The 20,628-nt window shown below is 44.6% G+C and overlaps 3 protein-coding genes across 3 annotated transcripts; 2 read left to right on the top strand and 1 right to left on the bottom strand.

Annotated features, from left to right (window-relative positions):
* The first annotated feature begins 204 nt into the window (after positions 1–204).
* On the top strand, positions 205–6,790 carry wdr21 (WD repeat domain 21). The gene is made up of 13 exons (XM_060041843.1): positions 205–653; positions 870–1,006; positions 1,349–1,506; positions 1,693–1,775; positions 2,036–2,138; positions 2,685–2,828; positions 3,103–3,152; positions 3,534–3,613; positions 3,932–4,024; positions 4,623–4,720; positions 4,981–5,157; positions 5,513–5,627; positions 6,139–6,790. Exons 1-13 carry the CDS (start codon positions 547–549, stop codon positions 6,369–6,371), a joined length of 1,578 nt encoding a protein of 525 aa, XP_059897826.1. The 5' UTR covers positions 205–546; the 3' UTR covers positions 6,372–6,790.
* A 1,173-nt stretch (positions 6,791–7,963) lies between these two features.
* zfyve1 (zinc finger, FYVE domain containing 1) lies at positions 7,964–16,584 on the bottom strand. Its single transcript, XM_060041848.1, has 12 exons — positions 15,364–16,584; positions 15,033–15,276; positions 14,507–14,767; positions 13,411–13,625; positions 13,025–13,131; positions 12,683–12,791; positions 12,193–12,290; positions 11,686–11,803; positions 10,088–10,258; positions 9,529–9,709; positions 9,046–9,156; positions 7,964–8,828 (listed from the first exon to the last, which is right to left on the bottom strand). Exons 1-12 carry the CDS (start codon positions 15,841–15,843, stop codon positions 8,596–8,598), a joined length of 2,328 nt encoding a protein of 775 aa, XP_059897831.1. The 5' UTR covers positions 15,844–16,584; the 3' UTR covers positions 7,964–8,595.
* A 109-nt stretch (positions 16,585–16,693) lies between these two features.
* pigh (phosphatidylinositol glycan anchor biosynthesis, class H) lies at positions 16,694–18,850 on the top strand. The gene is made up of 5 exons (XM_060041847.1): positions 16,694–16,826; positions 17,036–17,232; positions 17,482–17,691; positions 17,829–17,912; positions 18,128–18,850. Exons 2-5 carry the CDS (start codon positions 17,056–17,058, stop codon positions 18,197–18,199), a joined length of 543 nt encoding a protein of 180 aa, XP_059897830.1. The 5' UTR covers positions 16,694–16,826; positions 17,036–17,055; the 3' UTR covers positions 18,200–18,850.
* Positions 18,851–20,628: the final 1,778 nt, after the last annotated feature.

Here is a 20,628-nt window from a genome sequence, read left to right as displayed (position 1 = left end):
ATATACATTCAAGAAGGTGTAATGCTTTAATGCCAGTTGCAGTGTTGATGTTACTACTGTTTATTAACAGTCTATAATTCCAAATACACAAATACTACGACACGTTCCAAAACGGTGAATAAAGGATGACTGACAAGGACCAACAGCCAATGAACGCCCGTAAAGTGAGACGCTTTTGTGAACCATTGGCCAATCACATTTTGGTTGGCGGACTTGATAATCACGTGTCTGCAACATGGCCGACCCAGGACTATAAAGTTTGTGTGCTGTTGTTTAGCTTGGTAGCTATTTATATAAATGTTGTTAGCCCTTTTATTTGCAACATAGAGGTCAGGCTGAACTGAAGTATTATATTTTTAAGTATAGACAAGTGCTATGAATTCTCAATGAATATATACAAATATAAACGGCAGTAACACATTAGGGAAAACTAAGGACAGCTAACGTTAGCTAACTAGGTATTTTGCACTCGTAGTAAAAACATAGCCTTGTCAAACAAAAACATAGTCCTTCTGTTAAGCTGTCTAATAGCCAGATTTATACACCATGAGGAAATGGAACTCACGAGAGGAACGGAGATCACGTCGGCGACAAGGTGCTCACCGCAACGACTGGTACAGAGACAACCGGCAGAGTTCATCACAAGACGAATGGTACATAACCTTTTGAACTCTAGGAATTAAAGAGTATGGAAGAAATGCTCAAGATTTGATTTCATGCTCAAGTATGAGCATGAACATACTTTGCAATCTATACTTGGCTACTGTCATAGATGATATTGTTATTTGAACTTCTTTACTCCATGAAGCAATTCAGATCAGGCTTTGTATAACAGGAAGGACTGTGTGAATGCTGTGTTTCATCACTAGGTATGGATATAGTCAAACAGACTCCTCTAACCAAGCTTCCCAGAGAGGCTCTGATGCTGCAAATCCGTCCACCTCTTCGTCCTCGATCTCTTCCTCCTCAACATCAACCTCCTCTTCCTCTAACAATGTGGCACCTGGTGAGGCTAAATCAACACTTATTTTTACATCAATAAATATTGTCAAATGTATGCTATGATGGATACACAAAGTTCTTTATGCAAAGATTTGTGGTTGGATTTAAGTTATCCTTAAATCCTTGAATTTCCCTTTCAGTATTAATCAAGTGTTATCTTAAAAGAGAAGTTTGAGATTCCTTGGATAACATGTGATTATCGTATACAATATGTTCGGATCTTTTGTTTTATTTTTGTCTGTCGTAATTGATCTTTCTGTTTGGTAATGTGCATCTGAGAATAAAATACTTGGATCTGATAACCCTGTCTCACTCTACTCTATTTTTTTCCGCCATTCATTAATAGAACTGCCCGGGTTTTATTTCGACGTGGAGAAGAACCGCTACTTCCGCCTGTTGCCGGGACACAACAACTGTAACCCCCTGACCAAGGAGCAGCTGCAGGAGAAGGAGAGAGAGAAGCACAGGGCCAGGCTGCTCTCGGAGGATGACCAGCCCTTCAAGGTACGGCTTCCTCCATGAGGAGATTCTTGTGATCACACACTCTCTCCTTATTCCTTCGTAGTCGTTGTTATTCTTACAATGGACCGTCAGTTCTGAACCGATGAGGTTTGGCCACTTGGATATTTATTGACCAGATTTGCTGGTGCATTTAATGTGTTTCAGTGACACGTCTTCTCTGGTTTACAGAAGGCGCCAAGAGTAGGATTAAACACGGCTCTTCTGCTGCAGAAAAGACGCGTTGGGCTTCTACCTTCAAACTCCTACTGCAGGTACGCTATCAGTATAGATCTAGAGAGACGTATATATTTTTGATGCTATATTTGTTATGGTGTGCTGAAGCCATAAGTAAGTGAGTAATTAAGCAGAAAATACAACAAAATAAAATGAACCAAACGGATAGCAAAGGGGGAAAAACCCGAGCATCAATATAAAAAACCAACCCAACTTTTATGTATTATGTAAGCACATTGTCATGTTTCTTTTGTATACTTCACTTGTAACTTGTAACATAATTACCATGTGTAACCAGGTTGGTCCATGAAGTGAAGGCGAGTGGAATGATGCGACAACGTCTGGAAGTCAAGAGCACTGAAAACCACAGCCCCAACCAAGACAACTTCAGGGTCATAGTGGTCAGTGCACATACAGGCACACGCTGGTCCACTTTGATGCTTATCCTTGTGTGGTGGGGCAATAGACACCCTTCAGCCTTCTCTCAGTAGGACAGCAACACATCATGGTCACCTCTATTACGTAAAAGGTCACCGGTAGTAGACAGATTTTCCTCTACCTGTTCCATGGTACATAGAAAGAGCAGACCCATAAAAGGTGTTAGAAGAGACACCTGCGTTTGTCTGAAGATAATGTAATGGGTCTGTAAGGGTTAGAAATATAAAAAAAACTCGGGGTGTAGTCTGTGAGGCTTCTCCCTCTAAAACTGCCCTTTACCTACTTTTTCTTTTTAATCAATAAGGCCATCACCCACACAAGCATGCACACAAAGTGTTAGTACATAATAACGGAAATATACAATGCCGTGTTTAGGACACAGACTTTCATCTCAAGAGAGATCAAGACCCATTAAGATTCCCTCAAAAACATCTGCTAAGAAGGTTTGCTTTGGAAACGTTGGTGTTCATTGAGCTGAACGGCTCCTTCCCGCTGCTTCCTCTCTCTAGGGGGACTCTGCGTCTGAGAGGGTGTTCACGGTCAACGACGTGTCCCACGGCGGATGCAAGTACGGCATCATGAACTTTAAAGGCTGCAGCAGAGGCTCACTGGCGGTGGAAATGTGTGACAACCTGTACTTCACCAACCGCAAGGTAGGAAGGGTTTCTCCAGACACCAGTGTCTCCATATCAGTACATGGACACCACCAGAGGGCGGCATGTACCCCAAAGAAGCAAACTAACATCATGTTGGTACTGGATTGTTCCAATCGGACACACAATTTTATTAACATCCAAATCATGACAAAATTGGAAAAAATTATATACAATTTTACCTTTTCCATTTGCCGTTTCACAAACCTCTGTTGTATTTGTATATGACTGACTACAGTTCTTCTGTTTCACCACTTCATTCACCTTATTTCAGGTGAATTCCATCTGCTGGGCATCAGTTAACCATCCCGACTCCCATGTGTTGTATCCTTCCTGGCTACTGTCCAATCAGCCTGAAGCCTCAATGTCTTCTGATCTACTTTAAATCGTATATGTGTTAAAGTCAGTTTGTTAAAACTTCTCTACCAGGTCAGTCCTGCTAATAGTGAATAACATGTACATATGGTCTTAAAATAACTCTCTCCTAAACTGACCTTGACCGGTGTTACTTCTCCCTTAACAACAGAGGGATTTAACATTTAGATCAGGAATCAGGGTGCCTTTTTTTTCTTCCATTCAGCAAACACATTGCATGCTTTCTAAAACACTGGTACCTCTGATCTCTGATGGATTGATCTGAGCCCCATAATGCCATGTGGTCCCATGGTCTGCTGTTTTATTTCCTTCATGGAGCTCCTCTGTCAGGCTGTGTCTGGTGGGGATGGCAGACACCCCGGGCTGTGTCAGTCTGCTCCCTGCCTCCCTTTTCAGCAACTCCAACCCAGGTAAGTCCACAACATTGATGCGTTGCCCTTCGTTACATCGTATTAAAAGGTGCAATGATGATGATGGTAAAAGTCAATCAAAATATCCAGATGTTTAATCTGTTTGTTTCGGCATGGTTTATTTTAACTGTTTATTTTAAATTGACGTTTTATAAATTGACACTTGACATTGGAGTGTTTGCCCAGGACTGCCATCGATGATGATGAGTTCTATCGGTGGTTAAGTCAAGTGTCGCTGCAGTTCTTCTCCTCCTCCGGTCCCCTGGCTCCCCAGCTCCATAAGCCTGTGCTCCCCCCCCCCCCTCTCTCTCACCACAGAGCAGCCCGGGATGCTGTGTAGCTTCAAGATCTCGGCAGCCTGGTCCTGTGCCTGGTGCCTCAACCCTCAGGCGGACAAGAGCTTCAGCACAGGTCGGTCCGCCGCCACCCGTCGCTACACCAGGCCTCCACCGCTGGGTCCCAACCTTTTGATTCTAGGTGGACTGTTAAGTTGTCATCAGGACCTTTCGCGGACCACCTCATAGGCAGGTTAAAAATAGAAAAACACACATCTAGTGGCTGAGCAAAGAGTGCCAGCGCCCCCTATTTATGCAATTATTACTGCAAAAAGAACATGGCCTGTGGGAAACAGGGGGGGGGGGAGTCAGCGCTGCTTATGCTCCCAGTGTGTTTATTTGGCACCCAAAACATTTATATGAACCCAAAACATAAAGGGGAACATTACAATGGAAAACCTAATGGAATGCACGCAGCAAAACTATTTTTGAATAATGACAAGCCATGTTACTATGTTACATTAACTATACTCATAACATTTATAAACATTTGTTTTCAAATGTCTATAATATTGTATATTTCATATTATTGTTAATGTGTTCACGTACTACCTGCAGTACCCTCCCATACCACCAGTGGCCACTGCACTATCCTGCCCTCAACACACAGCATGTGTAAAACCATGATCATCATCTTACTGAGGTGTGTGTGTGTGTGTGTTGCGTGCGGTCAGGTCTGTCTCGCCGGATCATCGTGCAGGATGCGGAGGCGCGTCGCACTCAGACGTACAGCGTGACCAGCGATGTCTTGGCCCAGCAGTTTGCTGTCCGGGTGAGTTAGCCGGCACAACATGCGTGCTGGTGAGATCATGAATGACAGAAGGTGACTGATTGAACTAATGCAAACGTCTCACCGCCTGATCATCTTTTACCAAAGTAAAGGTTATTGATTGAAGAGTCCCCCACAAGGCTTATATTAAACCAACACTTGATATGTACTGGATTGGACGAGCACTTTTGGATTTTCACTCTGTCTCTCTCTCTGTCTCTGTCTCTGTCTCTGTCTCTCTCTCCCCTCTCCCTCTCCCCCAGGCCCCGGTGCTGTTCAACGGCTGCCGCTCCGGGGAGATGTTCAGCATCGACCTGCGGGTGCGCGGCCGGCGGGGGGGCGGCTGGAAGAGCAGCCGCTTCCACCAGGAGTCGGCCATCACCTCGGTGCGCCTGCTGCAGGACGAGAACTACCTGCTGGCCGCCGACATGCTGGGCCAGGTCAGAGAATCCGCCTTCACACCGCAGTGAACGCCTCCACGGGCCTCAGTGGAAGCAGACGCGCTCCGTCGTCCACTTTAAACAGATCCACCCGGATGCATGGAAATTCCGCGGAGTTGTTATTTACGGATAAAGTGGCTGTAGGTCAGATTCAAGACTTGTGAAGAGAACGCAGATTTTGAATCTCTCGCCCGTTTCTCCGCCGTTGAGCCGTGGTGAATTAAGCACACATGTGAACGACTTGAACTACTTTAACCTAGCTTACTCTAGCTGGTTTCTCCATGTCGCCTGCCCTCGCATTAAGTAGACGGGTGTGCATTCAATGGTGGGTGTCCTTTATGTTGTGGACATCCAGATCAAGCTCTGGGACGTGCGGGCGACCAAGCCGGTGCGGGAGTACAAGGGGCACCATAACGAGCACGCCTACCTGCCCATCCACGTGAACGAAGCCGAGGGGCTGCTGCTAGCAGGTGAGCCCTCTGCCGTCTCTCACGCATCATGTAACGCACAACGTACGCTGGAAGAGCTGGTCCGTTCCTTCAACGTGCGTGTGTCCAGATATATGATCCTCAGTACACTGCATACTGTTTTATATGTGCGAATAGGGCAAGACTTAATATGTACTCAGTGAAGAGGTAATGTCACAGAAATGTCGATTTGGAATGTGTGTTTATTTGATGGTACATTAGTTGGGTTACAGATATGTGAAGTTCTATAGATCCATCTTTTCAGCTCCTTAGTATACAACTATATTGTAAAAACTGCAACGAAGTCAAAACTGAAGATATATATAGCACATGGATCTATGATACAAAATAGATAGAAAATATAAATAATTGAGTCATCACCCACACTCCTTGATATCGTTCAGGGTCGTCCCCTACCACCCCCCCCCCCCCCCCATTGGCATCTCCAGGTTTTCTCCTGACCCCCCCCCCCCCTCCTGCTCTTGTGTCCCCTTCCCCTGTCCCCCCCCTCCAGTGGGTCAGGACTGCTACACCCGGCTGTGGAGCCTCCAGGACGGCCAGCTGCTGCGCACCATCCCGTCACCACACCCCGCCGCCAAAGACCTCATCCCCAGCGTGGTGTTCTCCTCGCAGCTGGGCGGCCGCCGGGGGCTCCCCGGCCTGCTCATGGCCGTCAAGCACGACCTGTACTACTTCTCGTACAACACGGACCCCCAGGATACGACGGCGAGGCAGCCCGCTCGGTGAAGGAACCGTCGGTTTGCTTTTTTCACAACAAAGACACTTGACGCTCTACCGCGCCAAGTGTTTGACTTGAATTGAGCTGGGCTGTGGGTTATTGTGGTTCTCTGTAACATCGACTCCGGCGGGGCTGAAGGGATATAGGTAGGTCAACTTTCAGTTTGAAAGAGGTTGGTAGGAATGGTGAGCACCAGGGCGTTCGCTTGGGAGTAAAAGGATGGAATATAATAATGGTTGGGGTTATTAGGAAAAAAAGGAAACACTGTGAAAGAAACTATATGCTGTGTATTTTCCATAGAAAGTGCAATTATTAACAGACTTAATTGACATTTTGAAATTAAATAATTGGGTGCTGGCATTGTCTTCGCAACTTCCATTCGTGCATGCTTCAGCAATTTGCTGTTTTTAAAGAAACTAGAAACGTACACACCAATGTGTCAAATGTTTGTCTCTTTATTATCCGAGCAAATATCAACACATTCAAGATAAAGGTTTTTCTTTTTTTTGCCTTTTTTTCTGTGTTCCTCCAACTTGACTCAGGAAAGACGATGGAGGTCGTAGATTTCTAGCTTGTTTCCCCTTCAAGTGAATACTAAGTCTCCCCTCCACTTAGATCTTTATAATGCCCTGTATATGTGGTGGTGGACGGTAAACACGAAGCAGTTCAACCAGATATCAAACAGACTAAGATGTTATGGTGCAACTATAAGTAAATCTGCCCCGCCACTGGATCAAACATGGCTTCAGCACGATCCTACTATACACAGCGTCTCCTCGCTCAACTATCTCGACCTCTTCTGAGGGGCCAGCCTCAGGAAGCTGTGAAGATCAAACCTCTGAGAGACAGCCGCTCTTTAGAAGCAGATCATATGTAGTACAGTCTTGTTGATTGTTCTAGGATTATATAAATTCAATATTTAAAAAAAAGCAAGCCATTAACAAAATGTTTTTCATTATTCATATAGTAAACTTTTCCCTCTAGGTATAGATTTTTCATATAAAATTAAACAGTCAGTGTGGGCAGCATTGTTAAGGCGAGTCTATGAACAGAACATCAGCCTTTTCAAATGCATACACAACCACAAATAGGCCAAACGAGAATATAGGATATCGCTATTGGTTCTAATGCAATAACATGGAATGCATTTATCGCGCTACAGTACATTTGTGGATTAAGAGTGAAAACACTTCCCAGATTTTCCATTTGTTCTAAAGCTAAAATATTTAAGTCCTAACGCTAAGCTAGTATTAAGGGCACTGTTTATTGAAGCAGCAGCGCACACTGGAAGCTTTATGCAGATCATTGCGGACTACTCTTACTACCTAGTTCCAATTGAGTACTAAAGTGTGACGTCAAGTTTCCATAGCAACCGATTTTCGGTTCTACACAAACCAAATTAACAAGGGGACATCCTATGCCACACAAACGTTTTTTTTGCGAATTGATTTGCAAGTTTGCTTTACCAATGATGTAGTAGGAATATTGAGAATAGATTGTAGATTCATATAAAATAAAAATATATTTAAAGAAACGTCATCAAACTTTTCCTTTTAATACCCCAGGGGAATACATGAAAGCCTCAACAGGTTTCAATTGGTAGTGATTTTCCCCTCTTGAAATTGATTTTTCATTTTCAAAGAAACACAAGGCAGCAATGGAAAACTCCATCTCTGGTTTGTTTAGAACTGGAAATCCGGTCGCCAGGACAACGTGATGTTTTCCCTTTAGTACACTAATGCTCAAGTGTATTACATCGGTATGATTGTCATAGGACTTCTGGTTTACTGTGAAGCAGTACTAAGACGAGGGGTGTTATGAAATGAGCCCAAGCCCAGCCTTTAGGAAAGCCGTAACTATGATACAACTTAAAACATCATCGCACATGATATATTCTCTGTCCTGATAATGATAATCGTTCTACTAAAACCTTTGTTCTGTTGTTTTCCCATAAAAGTGTTGAAGATTAAAGTGAAATAGAATTAAATGGGACACTGACAAACAAGACAAGACAAACAAACAGCAAACATATTCCAATGTTTCAGAAACAGGCCGAGGCCGGTATCCGTAACAACAAACCACCCATCATCCAATCAGAATCTACTTAGCCGCGGACCACTTCCGCATCCGGCAAGATTTCCCAAATTTCCAGCTCCCAGACCGGGGAAGACCTCCGCCTTGACGGCCCTGGCCCCACCGGCCCGGCCCCACCCACCCAGCGGCCCGTCCCTGCTATAGCTCCCCGGGCTTCTGGTGGCAGGCGTTGCAGACTCTCACGGGGTGGTCCCAGCCGCGGGAGGGCACGGCGCGCCGCTCCGGGGAGCACTCGTCACACACGCCCTGGCCGCACGCGCGGCAGTGGTGGATGGACAGGCGCGGCGTGAACTCCCGCTGGCACTCGCAGCAGGCCTGGATGTCCTGGTCGGGGACCCAGTAGGCGGGGCGCGCCGCGTCCTTCACCAGGCCTGGGAGGGGGCAGAGGGTTGTTCAGGGGACACGCCCAGGGGGTAACCATTGGGTGCTAACGATCGTGGACTCAAGAATAACTTCCTTCGATTAAAATACAATCCAATACAGATCGAGCAGAAAATACAATTGCGAATGTGTTGCGTTTAAATTGGATAAAACCTCGGTATCCCTCGCTACCAGCTTCTTTGTAGGTTTCACCAGGAAGTGACTCACCCAGGGGGATGTCTATGGCGCCGACTACAGCTCCCAGGGTGCTTTGCACCGCCTCGCCCACCTTTCTGGCGATCAACGTTCCCTCTTCCTCCAGCGCTGCGTCCAGCAACTCTGGAGAAGTGACCCAAAATTGTGATGTTTGGTTCAAGTGAAGCAGAGCACGATGGACGCATCAAACGTAAACTGGAGCAGCTGCGAAAAGGTGCGGCACAACCTAGTTTCCAAGAAAAGAATACTGAGAAAAGAGGTGCTATAAGAATCCGAAAAACAAGGTTAGTAGAATAACTCATTTTTAACGTCCTGTCTTACAGGTCAAAGCACCATTTTAAAGAGCCTGGAGAGCCTCTTGATCACCTGACCTCACAGCTAGAGCTCCAGAAGGAAGCTTAACAGAGTTTTAGGTCACTTGATCAGGACCGTCTCCCATTAAATGCAGGGATAGACAAAGGGGGTAGGCTAGGGTCTCTTGGTGTATACTGGTACCGGTGGAGATGCCTCTGTTGTGGAAGCACGCGTCACAGACCCTCACCGGGGCCAGGCCCCAGCCCCTCTCGGGGACCGGCCGGCTCTTGGAGGAGCAGGCGTCACAGAAGCCCTCCCCGCAGGCCCGGCAGTGGTGCTTGGTGTCGTTGGGCTGGAACGCCTCCGAGCACGTATGGCACGCCTACACGACGCACACGCACACAGCAAAATACTTTAAAATAGGTCACTGTCTCATGGTAACCCTGAATGAAAGCGTGTAGAAAACAGAACTTATCAGCATCAATGTATCAATATTATTGATCCAATCTCAGCATAATAATAATAATGGGAACATCCCCATCATCATCATCATGATAGTAAAAAAACATGGCTCTTTGGAACAAGTCGTCATCCCACATGGAAAAACAACCATGTAAACCACACAACCATGGGTGTTGCCTTTCATCCCTTCCTCTGTGGAGCTGTGAACACAGAAACAACCTGCGCGTGTGCGTGTCTGGTTAACCCAGCAGCGGGCCATTTGTCTTTCCCACAGCGAGCTTATCGTCTCATCACTCACCAGGATGAGGGAGTTGGGCTTCCAGTAGGCCGGGGCGATCTGGTCCGTCAGCCAGGAGGTGACGGCCTTGGCCGGCTTGACGCTGAGCTCAGACACCGACTGGGAGATGTAGTTCACTCCGTCCAGCAGCCTCTGGGCGGCGTTGTTGTTGTCCTTCAGGAAGCCGTCCGACTGGAAGGGGGCAGGGGTTGAAGGTTGACATTGTGTGTGTGAAGGCGGAAAAGACGAGTAACCATGGCGATGAACACAACACGAGCATGCACAAATCGGTCGACATTTGCTATGCTGACTCTATTTACGTGAAAGCAATCAATATTCAGTTAAATGCATTTTCTAGGGTCATCACTGACGGATGACTGTATTGATTTTATAATGACAGAATAAATCATTATACAGAACACCAAATAGATCAAATCCTGCAATAGTGTATAAATATAACTATATTTGTCCAACCGGTTTCTAGATAAAGATCTTTAACTATGTATTTAAAAGGCGAGCGCAATGTCAGCAAATGTTCCAATAACAAACTGAAAATAAACAGCAACAACCAGCGTTTTGCCTGTTGACGCAGGCGAACACTGGATCTTTAATGCTAAACCGGGAACGTAAACACACACTCTCCCCCCTCATTGCAACACTGTGCACTGTCCTGACACCCAACACTCTGTGTGTTTGTTGTTGGGTCATCTGGTGAGCTGAAGCACTGTGACCTCATGCACTGCTCACGGATGCGGTCAGGTCTACTTGTTTAACCTTAGTTCGCTGTTTGGAAACTTTGTATTCCGCGAAGTGAAGCAATCATAGATTATTCTCAAGCCTTAAACAAGCAACAAACATTTTTATTTATCGAGTGTGGATAGTTAAAATGATGTTAACTGAACACTAAAGATTATGAGGAATTTGCTTTTAAGTTGTCATGGTCAGCTCTTTGTAGGCAATGTCTAAGGCAGCCTTATTAATTTGTACTTTTAGCAAAATTATTAAAAAGAATAAGCTATCAAGTGCCAAGAAATAGTTAAAGGCACCCAGTGCAACTTTATGTAAACATTCAATGAAAAATAAACATTCAATTTCTAGTCTTTTTTACGCATAGTAAGTTTCAATAACTCCATACCATTACATATCGACATTCAAGGAGCAAAGATGAGACGTCGTTGTGTGGTGAGAACTGATAGAAAATCGTAAACAACAACAATCGCCGGTGGGGAGAAGCCATTTTTCCATTGACTGGAAGCCTGCTTTATTTATTGTAGGTTACAAAAAATAAAGAAAATGGCGGCATTGTTGTTGTTATCGATTTTGTATCAGTTCTCACCACACAACGACGTCTCATCTTTGCTGCTTGAATGTCGGTATGTAATGGTATGGAGTTATTGAAACTTACTACGTGTAAAAAAGACTAGAAATTGGATGTTTATTTTTAAGCCTCGAAAGTTGCACTGGGTGCCTTTAAGACACTTCCTAACACAAATCAGCATAGCATACTTTAAAAATTGGCGTATAAGAATGCACCCCTTTTCCCTTTCCTAACATAAACATGAACTCTTCCAGTTTAAGCTCTGTAAGGATTTAAGATAGTCTGGGTGTGGCCTCCTTACCCCAGGCCAGATGTGTTGGATCTCTGTTCTGACCACGGTGTCTACCGGGTCCTGGTTTCCATACCAATACTGCCTGCTCCGGTAGATCACTGCACAGTTTGGGCACTCGATCACATACCTGGTAGAATGAACCAATACACAGAAATGAGACCACTGTTGTAGGAGATAATACACACAGTGATGAATCTTAGGCAAATGAGTCTGCAGGCTGTTTACATTCAACAGCTCAGCAGACACTTATATTCAGAGCAACATGAGGCATGATGATTTGATAAAAATCAAAGTATACAATTAATATTTTAAAACTTAAACGTTCAATGGGGAAATGCTCCACAACTAAATGTCCTCTTATTATGTCCTAAACGTTACAACCAGATACAAGTAAACAGTGAATCACTAACATAGTTTATTCTTTTTTTGTCTAATAGTGTAGTGCTGAGATAGCGTACACAACAAGAGTATTGTGGTCAGGCGGATGAATGACTCCCCCCTGCCCCCAGGACCTACCCAGACCAGGCGTAGATGGCCAGACCGAACCAAGGGGAGTCAGACGAGGCCGTTGTCTTGGGAACGACAATCACCTCCTTTCCCCGCTCATAACAGGCCTGCGGAAGTCCAGTGTCAGGATAATGAAGTCAGACGGGGATCCGAACCATTTGAGTCTTCGTTGCTTCACCTGTTAAGTCTCAAGCTAAAGTCTGATGGCAGAAAAGCTAAAATCTGGGTTTCCGTAAAGGTTTCAAATCAAAACCTTGCAGACTGCCCATCATAGGAACACACATAATCCCCCCCAGAGGTTCTGTTATAACAGGAGGACTGCTGGATCCAAGTTTAAAATGACATGCCCAAGTAAATCACCTTTGCATCAATCAGGTTGGCATGCATGAGGTTGGTATACATTAGTAGATAACAATGTGGGATCTCCAAATCAGGTATTTGTGAAGTTCCAACCAATCGCCAATTTAGAGTAAACAGAGTAACATAAAAAGAATCTTGCCTTGCATGTGTAGATGCGGTTGTCGTGCTGGGCAGAGTAGCGGCAGCGGTGTTTGGCATCATGCTCCGTCTCTTCCCTCAAGTGATTCATGCTGTTCTTGCAGGAGGATCTGAAAGCCATCAGACACACACAGTAGATTAAATGACAAGATTACAAATTAACACGTTCTCTTCTACAACTTAAATAACACTGAGCTAGCACTTTATTTATCCGGGGAGATTCAGGTGCAGTGTAACTTGTATGGAGCTTGTGTGTTGTAGGTTAATGGGAGGAGATGTTCGCTGGTATTTTAAACGTGAAAGCCAACATCTTGTGTTGAGCCTGTGTGTGGCTGACACCTACCCACAGCTGAGGCAGATGCTGGAGCAGGTAAAGTACTCGTCTGGGAAGAAGCAGTTACAGGCCAGGTGCTCGTCTGTGATATCCCCACTGAAGCGCTCACTCAGGGCCTGAGAGGGGCACAAACACGCCACATACCCATAGGATGATTTCACCCATCAAGAAAATAGGATATTTGTTAACATCGACAACCGTTGTTTAAAACAAACTATTTTAAAAGACTTTGTCTTTATTGTTGATAGTTCTATTGTTACTGGGATTTTACTTTGATGATGTTTTGACTTCAGGCTTTCCGAAGAGGCTGAGTTTCATGAAAAGCGCTTCACAATAAAAACAGAATATTATTCTTAATAGTATTCTATAATTCTGATAGTGATGTTGGAGCCTGCCTGCAGGGCCTTGTGGATGACGGCGGCGGTGCGTGGCGAGCGGGTGGTGTTGTTGTTCAGCTGCTGCTCCAGGGTCCGCAGCAGGCCGCTGAAGTCCGTGGGGGGGTTGTAGGTGCGCGTGCCCCGGTACTGGACGGAGCTGAAGGCCTCCGGGAAGAGCCCCAGCTTCCTGAAGCGCTCCTGGAGCAGGCGCTCGGCCGACTCGGAGGGTTTGTCTGGGGGGAGGAGGAGAGGAAGTGGAAGGTGAGGACGGAAGAGTTCATGACCTTTTCGATGTGTGTTATGACCGTTTCTATTTCAATAAAATTTTCTGCTTTCTCGATTCATACATGATGACAATGATCATTTCCAAGCACAAAATCCACACAGCTAAATCACAGGAGTGAAACTAAATTATATATATATATATATATATATATCACTGTCAGTTAAACGCGTTATTAACGGCGTTAACGCAAACCAAATTTAACGGCGTTAAAAAAATTATCGCGCGATTAACGTAATTATTTTATTTAAAAAAAATATATATATATATATATTTTTTTTTTTCTTTGGCTCAAAACAAAGAAGCAGTAGCCTGACTGCTATGTTCAAATTACATTTGTTCAAAGCAGTCGTTTAATTGCACTATAGGCTATTTTTTTTTTTTATCAGTATATGCCAATGTTGTTATCAATAGAAAATCATTTGCACAAGGCAAGCCGATACACTTCACCATGTTGATAAGAGAATTAAAATGAGAAGAATTATGGGACAAAAAATCAAGGGATATTTAGCATAGAAAAATAATTTGCGATTAATCGTGAGTTAACTATGACATTAATGCGATTAATCACGATTAAATATTTTAATCGCTTGACAGCTCTATATATATAAAAATAAAAAATAAATATGCAAAGAAGTTCAATAATGCTAAATTGCTCTAATGCTTTATATATATCTATATATATATCTATATCTATATATATATATATATCAATTCAATGTAAACGTAAACATTATTTTGGACACGGTCCACATCAGTATGTGCTACACCATCGCCACGGTACCCAAAGGGTCCGAGAGAGTGTTCAGGTGTACGTCGTCGTGCGCCCACCTGATCCCAGCAGCTTGGTGTGGACCGTCTCATGGAAGATGACCACGGCGGGGCCCAGCGTGGAGAGGGGCACGTCCAGGCCGCAGCGCGCCGTGGTGGCCTTCAGCTCCCGGGTGAAGTGCTTCAGGTAGGCGTCGGAGGCGTCGCCCAGGAACTTGAACAGGTCGTCGTGGAGACGGTCGGCGTGCGTCCGGTAGATGACCAGGTCCGAAACGGCCAGCACCTTGAGGAGCAGCCTGGTGCGCTGGCCCTGGTTGGCTCCTGCTAGGTAGATGAGATGGTCCCAATATGTGTCGTGTCGTAGCCTAGTCGGTCTAAAGGGATTTCTAAGGGCTTTCTTGCAGGTTTTTAAATCAGGGTTCGAATCGGGTACGGGCCAGTGTGAAAAAGTTATACATAAATCACTTTATGAATTCAAAATCTTAATATTTAAGTATTGATAGGTTCCAACACTGATAATTAACACTGAGTTTGACAGTATAAACAGTCTCTGGGTCAGGATGTGTCAGACCTATCTACCCCTTACCTGCACCCAGCAGTCCCTCCGTGTCGATGACCACCACCCGATGCACGGGGTCCATGGCGGCCCATACCCCCACCGTGCAGGACTCCTGCGTGGGGGAGGTCTTGAACACCTCCCTCCCCAGGAAGAAGGTGTGGTTGAGCGTGTGAGACTTTCCCTCCCCGGTGTTACCAAAGATGGAGACCACCTTGAGGAGCTCGTCCGGCCTGCAGCCCAGCCGGCTCACGAAATCCTTGTCGTTCTTCACCTGAAGAACACAGCAAGGATTAGACTCAGTGTGAACAAAGAGCGTAGGAAACGTGTGCCACGGGAAACGTGTCCCCTAGGCGTTTACCTGCATCTCTTCTCGGTCGTCCACCAGGAGGAAGCTGCATACTCTCTCCAACTGGGCCTTGAGGGCCTCAACCCCGGCCTCCGCGTCCGCCAGGCCGCCCTCGGGGGCCGCTTTGGGCGGGGGGTACTGGGTGAGGGGGTGCTTCCGCTTGTTGGCCCCGCTGTGGGTGCGCTTCTGGCAGTCCAAGCACAGGTTGATCTTGCAGCCCTGGCAGCGCACCACCGCTCGCAGGCGGGAGCTGCCGGCCGCGTCTCCCTTGCAGGAGTCGCAGAAGGGGATGTGGCCGGGGGCGATGCGCACGCGGTCGTGGTTCCTCATGCGCTCCTGCCGGTGGAGCTCCAGCTCACAGCGGGTGCACTGGAGGCTGCCGCATTCGTCGCATTCGAACGAAGCCTCGTCTGAGCCCCCGCAGGCGTAGCTCTCCTGACACACCAGGACGGTGTTCATGCCTTTGTCTACGGATGGAGCTTGGCAACTCATCTCAAACCTGACAGGTTGACACAGCCTTTGTGTCAGTTTCCCCCTTTCTTGTCTATTGCTGAATCTATACTATGATTGGAAAGCCAATCACTTCAACAGGCACTTTAAAAAATCATTCTAAGCAAAATAACATTTTCTTCTCCGTTGCTAAGAGAACCCACAACTAAAAGAAACAATAACCTTGTGGATCAAATTGACTTACAGACTTGAGGCTCTGAGCTCTTCTATAGTACAGCACACCTGTCTTGTGGAACATGTCAACAACACCACGTAAGTGTCAAGTGATAAATAAGTCACATATCCATATCCTATCAATTATAACAATGGCATGCTGAGTGACACGGAGAGGCACGTTGCTAACCTCGCGATGGTGGTTAGATGGTCTATATTTCAATCACGGTGCTCAATGACACAGACGTAAACAAACACTAACAATCCGCCAGCTAGCTTTGAAGGGACGACGAAGACATCTGGCACTGAAATGTTGCCAGAAGAAACAGTGAACCATGAAGTACAGCCGGAAGAATAAGACATTCAATGAGTAATCGTTGATACCCGAAGCGTCGTTGTGTTAAAAGTCTGGTGAAACGGGTCGGGTGTTACCGCTGTGAATGTTATGGCTAGTTGACATCAGCTGATCGGCTTGTTTTCATCCAGAGGTGAGGGGTTACATGGAAACACAGTGCATTTGGGGAAATGGAGGCTGAGCTTGTTGTGAGTCGAAGTGGTTTGGCAAAAGTATAAATAAAGTAGTCTAGTTAAATTATTATTATATTTTTAAACCCTTGTATGATAAACCTGATTTATAATTGTATTATCGTAAAAAAAAGTACCTCAGTGAAACCGAAATATTTTTTAAGGAAAGATAAAACTCAATTTCCCACAATGCCGTCCTTGTGTATCGACCAGAGCAGCCCTAGCATTGCCGTTCATTACTTGACATTAGTTCTTGTTTTACACATTGAGAACCGTGTCTTCTGTAGGTAAGAACTGACATACCCCTGTCTTTTATTTACTCGCGTGTTGTCATTCATGTCATTGTTTACCCACCATACTAACTTGATTGGAAATCCTTTATGTCTCTTGTCTGCTACCCTGGTTAGCTCCAATGTGATCCATTCTCTGCTTGTTTCGATTGCTGGGTATCTGCCATGAGTTTGTACCATTAACCTACTCCACTCCTATCATTCAGATGCTTCCCCTGCGTTCACTATGGACGACGAGAAGTACACCGACATTAACGGGAAACCCATTACTTTGGATTACCAAAGGCATTCAAGTTTCTGCACAGAGTTCATTGTGAGCTCCCCTAAAGTGTCCATCGGTACGGTGATGGTGGCCACAAGCTTCGTGTGGATCTTTGCCTACGCCGTGTTCTGCCTCACCGATGTAAGACAAACTTCATAATCACTTGGGTCTTCGTCCTCTTCTAACGTGTTGCTGTAATTTAACAATCTGACATCTGTCATTAATATGCAGGTGCAATATGTAGCCATCCCCGTTTTCTGTATTAGATATAGTGGCATGCAATGCATGACCTTGTTACTTTTATTTACTTAACCTCACTATATGGCCACTATTATATCATTCAAGCATTAATTTCATAATGAATAACATATGTTTAATGCTTTCTTGCAGAACACTGCAGTATTGTCCAGCGCCATAATCATTACCCTGATTGGAATGATGCTCTACATTCACTTTGTGAAGATAGACCATGAGTCCTTGCTTGTGATTGGTTCCCTGGGTATTCAGTTGTCCTCCAGCTATGCCTCTGGCCGAGAGCACACAAGCTTCATAGAGATGAGCAAAATAAAGGACATTGTAATCAATGAAGCTATCTACATGGTACAAAATCTTTTATTTTATTGCAATTCCAACCCTCTCAATCCTTCCAAAATATCGAACCAACATTAGATGTAATTATATGAATACATTTTTTGTTTTATCTTTTTATTTACCATTTGTTTATCTTCATGTTTCAGCACCAAATTATCTACTACTTGTGTATATTACTGCGTGACCCTGCAGATGCCAGTGCAGTTTCCAGTGTTGTCCCCTTGTTTCCAGTGAGTAAACAAATTCATAAGTGTAGCAGTCAATAGTCTTTTGTTTAAAACTGACCTCTTTGCTGATATCATGTTTATTTTTATATATTAAATGGTTTTAATGTGTGTTCGCATTTTGGCCGGAATTGAAGCCTATAATCATTGCATACATCAGTCCCCTGTTTTATAATAATAATGCCGTAATAGTTACGCCATTGTCACATTGCATCTTTCAGAGTTCCAAGCCAAGGCTTAATTGTTTGGTGAAGGTGTACAAGACGTGCCAGGAAATCATCTCCAAGTGCTGATGAAACAAAGGAATTTCTGGTTGTATCACACGTGCAACTGTTTTCTGCTCAGGCAAAGAATCGAATAAGAATATGTTCCTGCATAGCTCACGTAGATGTTGGTTTACCTTTTTTTTTGGATTATTTTTACCATCTGTCTTTGACTTATTGTGTTAAGGTCAGTGCTAACTAATGTGATTGATACCTTTTGAGTGTATTGCCATACATAATTGTATAATTGGTTTAACAATGTCTGTGAGGACGATTTAAGTAGTTTTTGTTGAATTAAGTAATAATTACCTATTTTAATATTTTTAACTTAACACTGACCATTAACTGATACTGTATTAGCTATTTACAATGATAATTTCACATGTATGTATTGTATTTTTTTCTAATCTCGGGTGGAAGTACTGTAAGGTAGGCTAACTCTTGAATTGTTTAATTCATTGATAGTACTTTTTAGGAGTATTATCTCATGTCCCCTGTAGAGGGCACTACCGCACTCACTTTTTATTTTTTATTTTAACATTTAGCCGTCTCTTTCAGAACTAGTCTAGCCATCCGTTTTCTCCTTATACTGTATACGGTTGTTCCTAACTATCATTGATTTGTCCCCTGTACAATGTGTCTCTTTGAATCCTTGATTAAAGATGACATTTTTAAATATGATTTTGAAACACTTAATTGGGACATTTGACTTTTTTGGGATTTAAGAGCTGTAGTCTGTCAGTCGTTGGAGGGTGTATGTGTATTTATTCTCAGGTCATATTGACAATACATACAGCCCCACACCCACTATGTTTGCAGAGTGTCATGACTGTATTCACAACCGTCAGACAGTAGTTCACTTAGTACTATGACGATATGAATATTCTAGTGTTATGTGTTGTCACGCTTAGCCAAATTTAGAGTTTAATCCACTAAGGGTGTTTGTGTATTTCATAATTCAATCCTTTTTAAACCTTCCAATCATTAACCTGTTCCTCTACTTCCTGATCTGGCACTTAGCGCTAAAACAGTTCCCCAAATTTCCCAACCGTCCTCTGGATACAGTAAAGGACTTTTCTTCACATGTTGGGCTAAATTCTCCCTTCAATCATATATGATAACATTTTCAAGGTAAACAAGACCTATTTAGTCTTCATGGGGATCATGGGGATCATATGAGCCTGCAATATTTTGTAACGCACCCAAAGCCATACAACAAGTTATTTCATTCACCACTCTGCTTGCTAGGAGCCTTACTCTCCTTCAATTTACAAATTCCATCCCATCTCCACATAATAAAAGGATTCATGAGATCTTGAGTACATCAGGCTTGAGAAGATTAGGTTCTCCCTAAGAGGTTCCTTAAGGAATTCCATAAAACCTAGCAAACTGTTATAACAACATGGTGACACCCTGACTATGAAAAAGACAAATCAGTGATCCTATTTTTTTATCTGATATTTATTGAGGTTTTCATAGTTGTATTTTTTTCTGCCCTTCTTTTCCTTCCCTTATTATAATTGCTTTTCATTGTTATTGATTCCCTCCTACTGGGGTATGGGATGTGTGAGTGAGACTTATGTGCAGATGATAGGGGGGTGAGGGACAGACTTCTGGAGCACCAGCTTGGGTCCACCGTCGAAAAGGACTCTGTCAACTTCATCCCCTACTGTTACCAAGGTACACATTTACTCTGACCTTTACCACTTCCACAACCTTAGTCTGACTAGGTCACATTAAGATGAGATCAGTCATCACCGATCGTGTTTTATTAAACTTGTGCTTATGTTCTGACGCGCCAACGTCTTAACAAGTCTTCAACTGCTTGTATCTAATCAAGGGAGATGTGTTTAAAAACCAACTGATTTTATTTGGCCTTTGGGTTCAGGGACTTGGTTGACTTGTCCAGGCATAGTACCCCCGCATGTTGATTTAGAGTGACCATCGTAAGTGCCCGGTCAGATGTGCATGTGCATATGTGTGTGTGCAGGGGTTTGCGTGGGTGTCTGTGTGCATGGTTTGTGTGTGTGTGTGTGTGTGTGTGTGCGTGCGCATGGGTTTGTGTGTGCGTGTGCGCCTGGGTTTGTGTGTGTGCGTTGGTTTGTGTGTGGGTGTTTGTGTGTGGGTGGGTGTGCACATGGGTTTGTGTGTGTGTGTGTGTGTGTGTGCATGGGTTTGTGTGTGCGTGTGCGCCTGGGTTTGTGTGTTTGTGTGTGGGTGGGTGTGCACATGTGTTTGTTTGTGTGTGCTTGCGTGTGTGCGCGTGTCTGTCTGTGTGTGTGTGTGTGTGTGTGTGTGTGCGTGTGTGAACCCTATGCTCCCAGGCCATCAAAACAAGCAGAGGGGTGTGATTTTCGTAGGGGTGTGAAGCGTTCCGCTGCTGTAAAGGGGGGAGCCACACTGACAGGATAACAGCCCCACCCTCCCACCCACCCCCCACCACCCCCCCACCACCCCAC

The sequence above is a fragment of the Gadus macrocephalus genome, chromosome 21, assembly GCF_031168955.1.
Source record: "Gadus macrocephalus chromosome 21, ASM3116895v1".
NCBI classification, from domain to species: Eukaryota; Metazoa; Chordata; class Actinopteri; order Gadiformes; family Gadidae; genus Gadus; species Gadus macrocephalus.
Note: the sequence above shows the minus strand (reverse complement) of the source record. Positions and strands in the feature narration are given on the sequence as shown.

Coding starts and splice junctions, on each gene's coding strand:
- wdr21 (XM_060041843.1), top strand. CDS start 547: ATGAGGAAATGGAACTCACGAGAGGAACGGAGATCACGTCGGCGACAA. Junction 1,507..1,692: donor AGGATGACCAGCCCTTCAAG/GTACGGCTTCCT, acceptor TCTGGTTTACAG/AAGGCGCCAAGAGTAGGATT. Junction 3,153..3,533: donor CATCCCGACTCCCATGTGTT/GTATCCTTCCTG, acceptor CTCCTCTGTCAG/GCTGTGTCTGGTGGGGATGG.
- zfyve1 (XM_060041848.1), bottom strand. CDS start 15,843: ATGAGTTGCCAAGCTCCATCCGTAGACAAAGGCATGAACACCGTCCTG. Junction 14,768..15,032: donor GGAGGGACTGCTGGGTGCAG/GTAAGGGGTAGA, acceptor TCTACCTAGCAG/GAGCCAACCAGGGCCAGCGC. Junction 13,132..13,410: donor TCATCCACAAGGCCCTGCAG/GCAGGCTCCAAC, acceptor TGCCCCTCTCAG/GCCCTGAGTGAGCGCTTCAG.
- pigh (XM_060041847.1), top strand. CDS start 17,056: ATGGACGACGAGAAGTACACCGACATTAACGGGAAACCCATTACTTTG. Junction 17,692..17,828: donor TCAATGAAGCTATCTACATG/GTACAAAATCTT, acceptor TTCATGTTTCAG/CACCAAATTATCTACTACTT. Junction 17,913..18,127: donor GTGTTGTCCCCTTGTTTCCA/GTGAGTAAACAA, acceptor TGCATCTTTCAG/AGTTCCAAGCCAAGGCTTAA.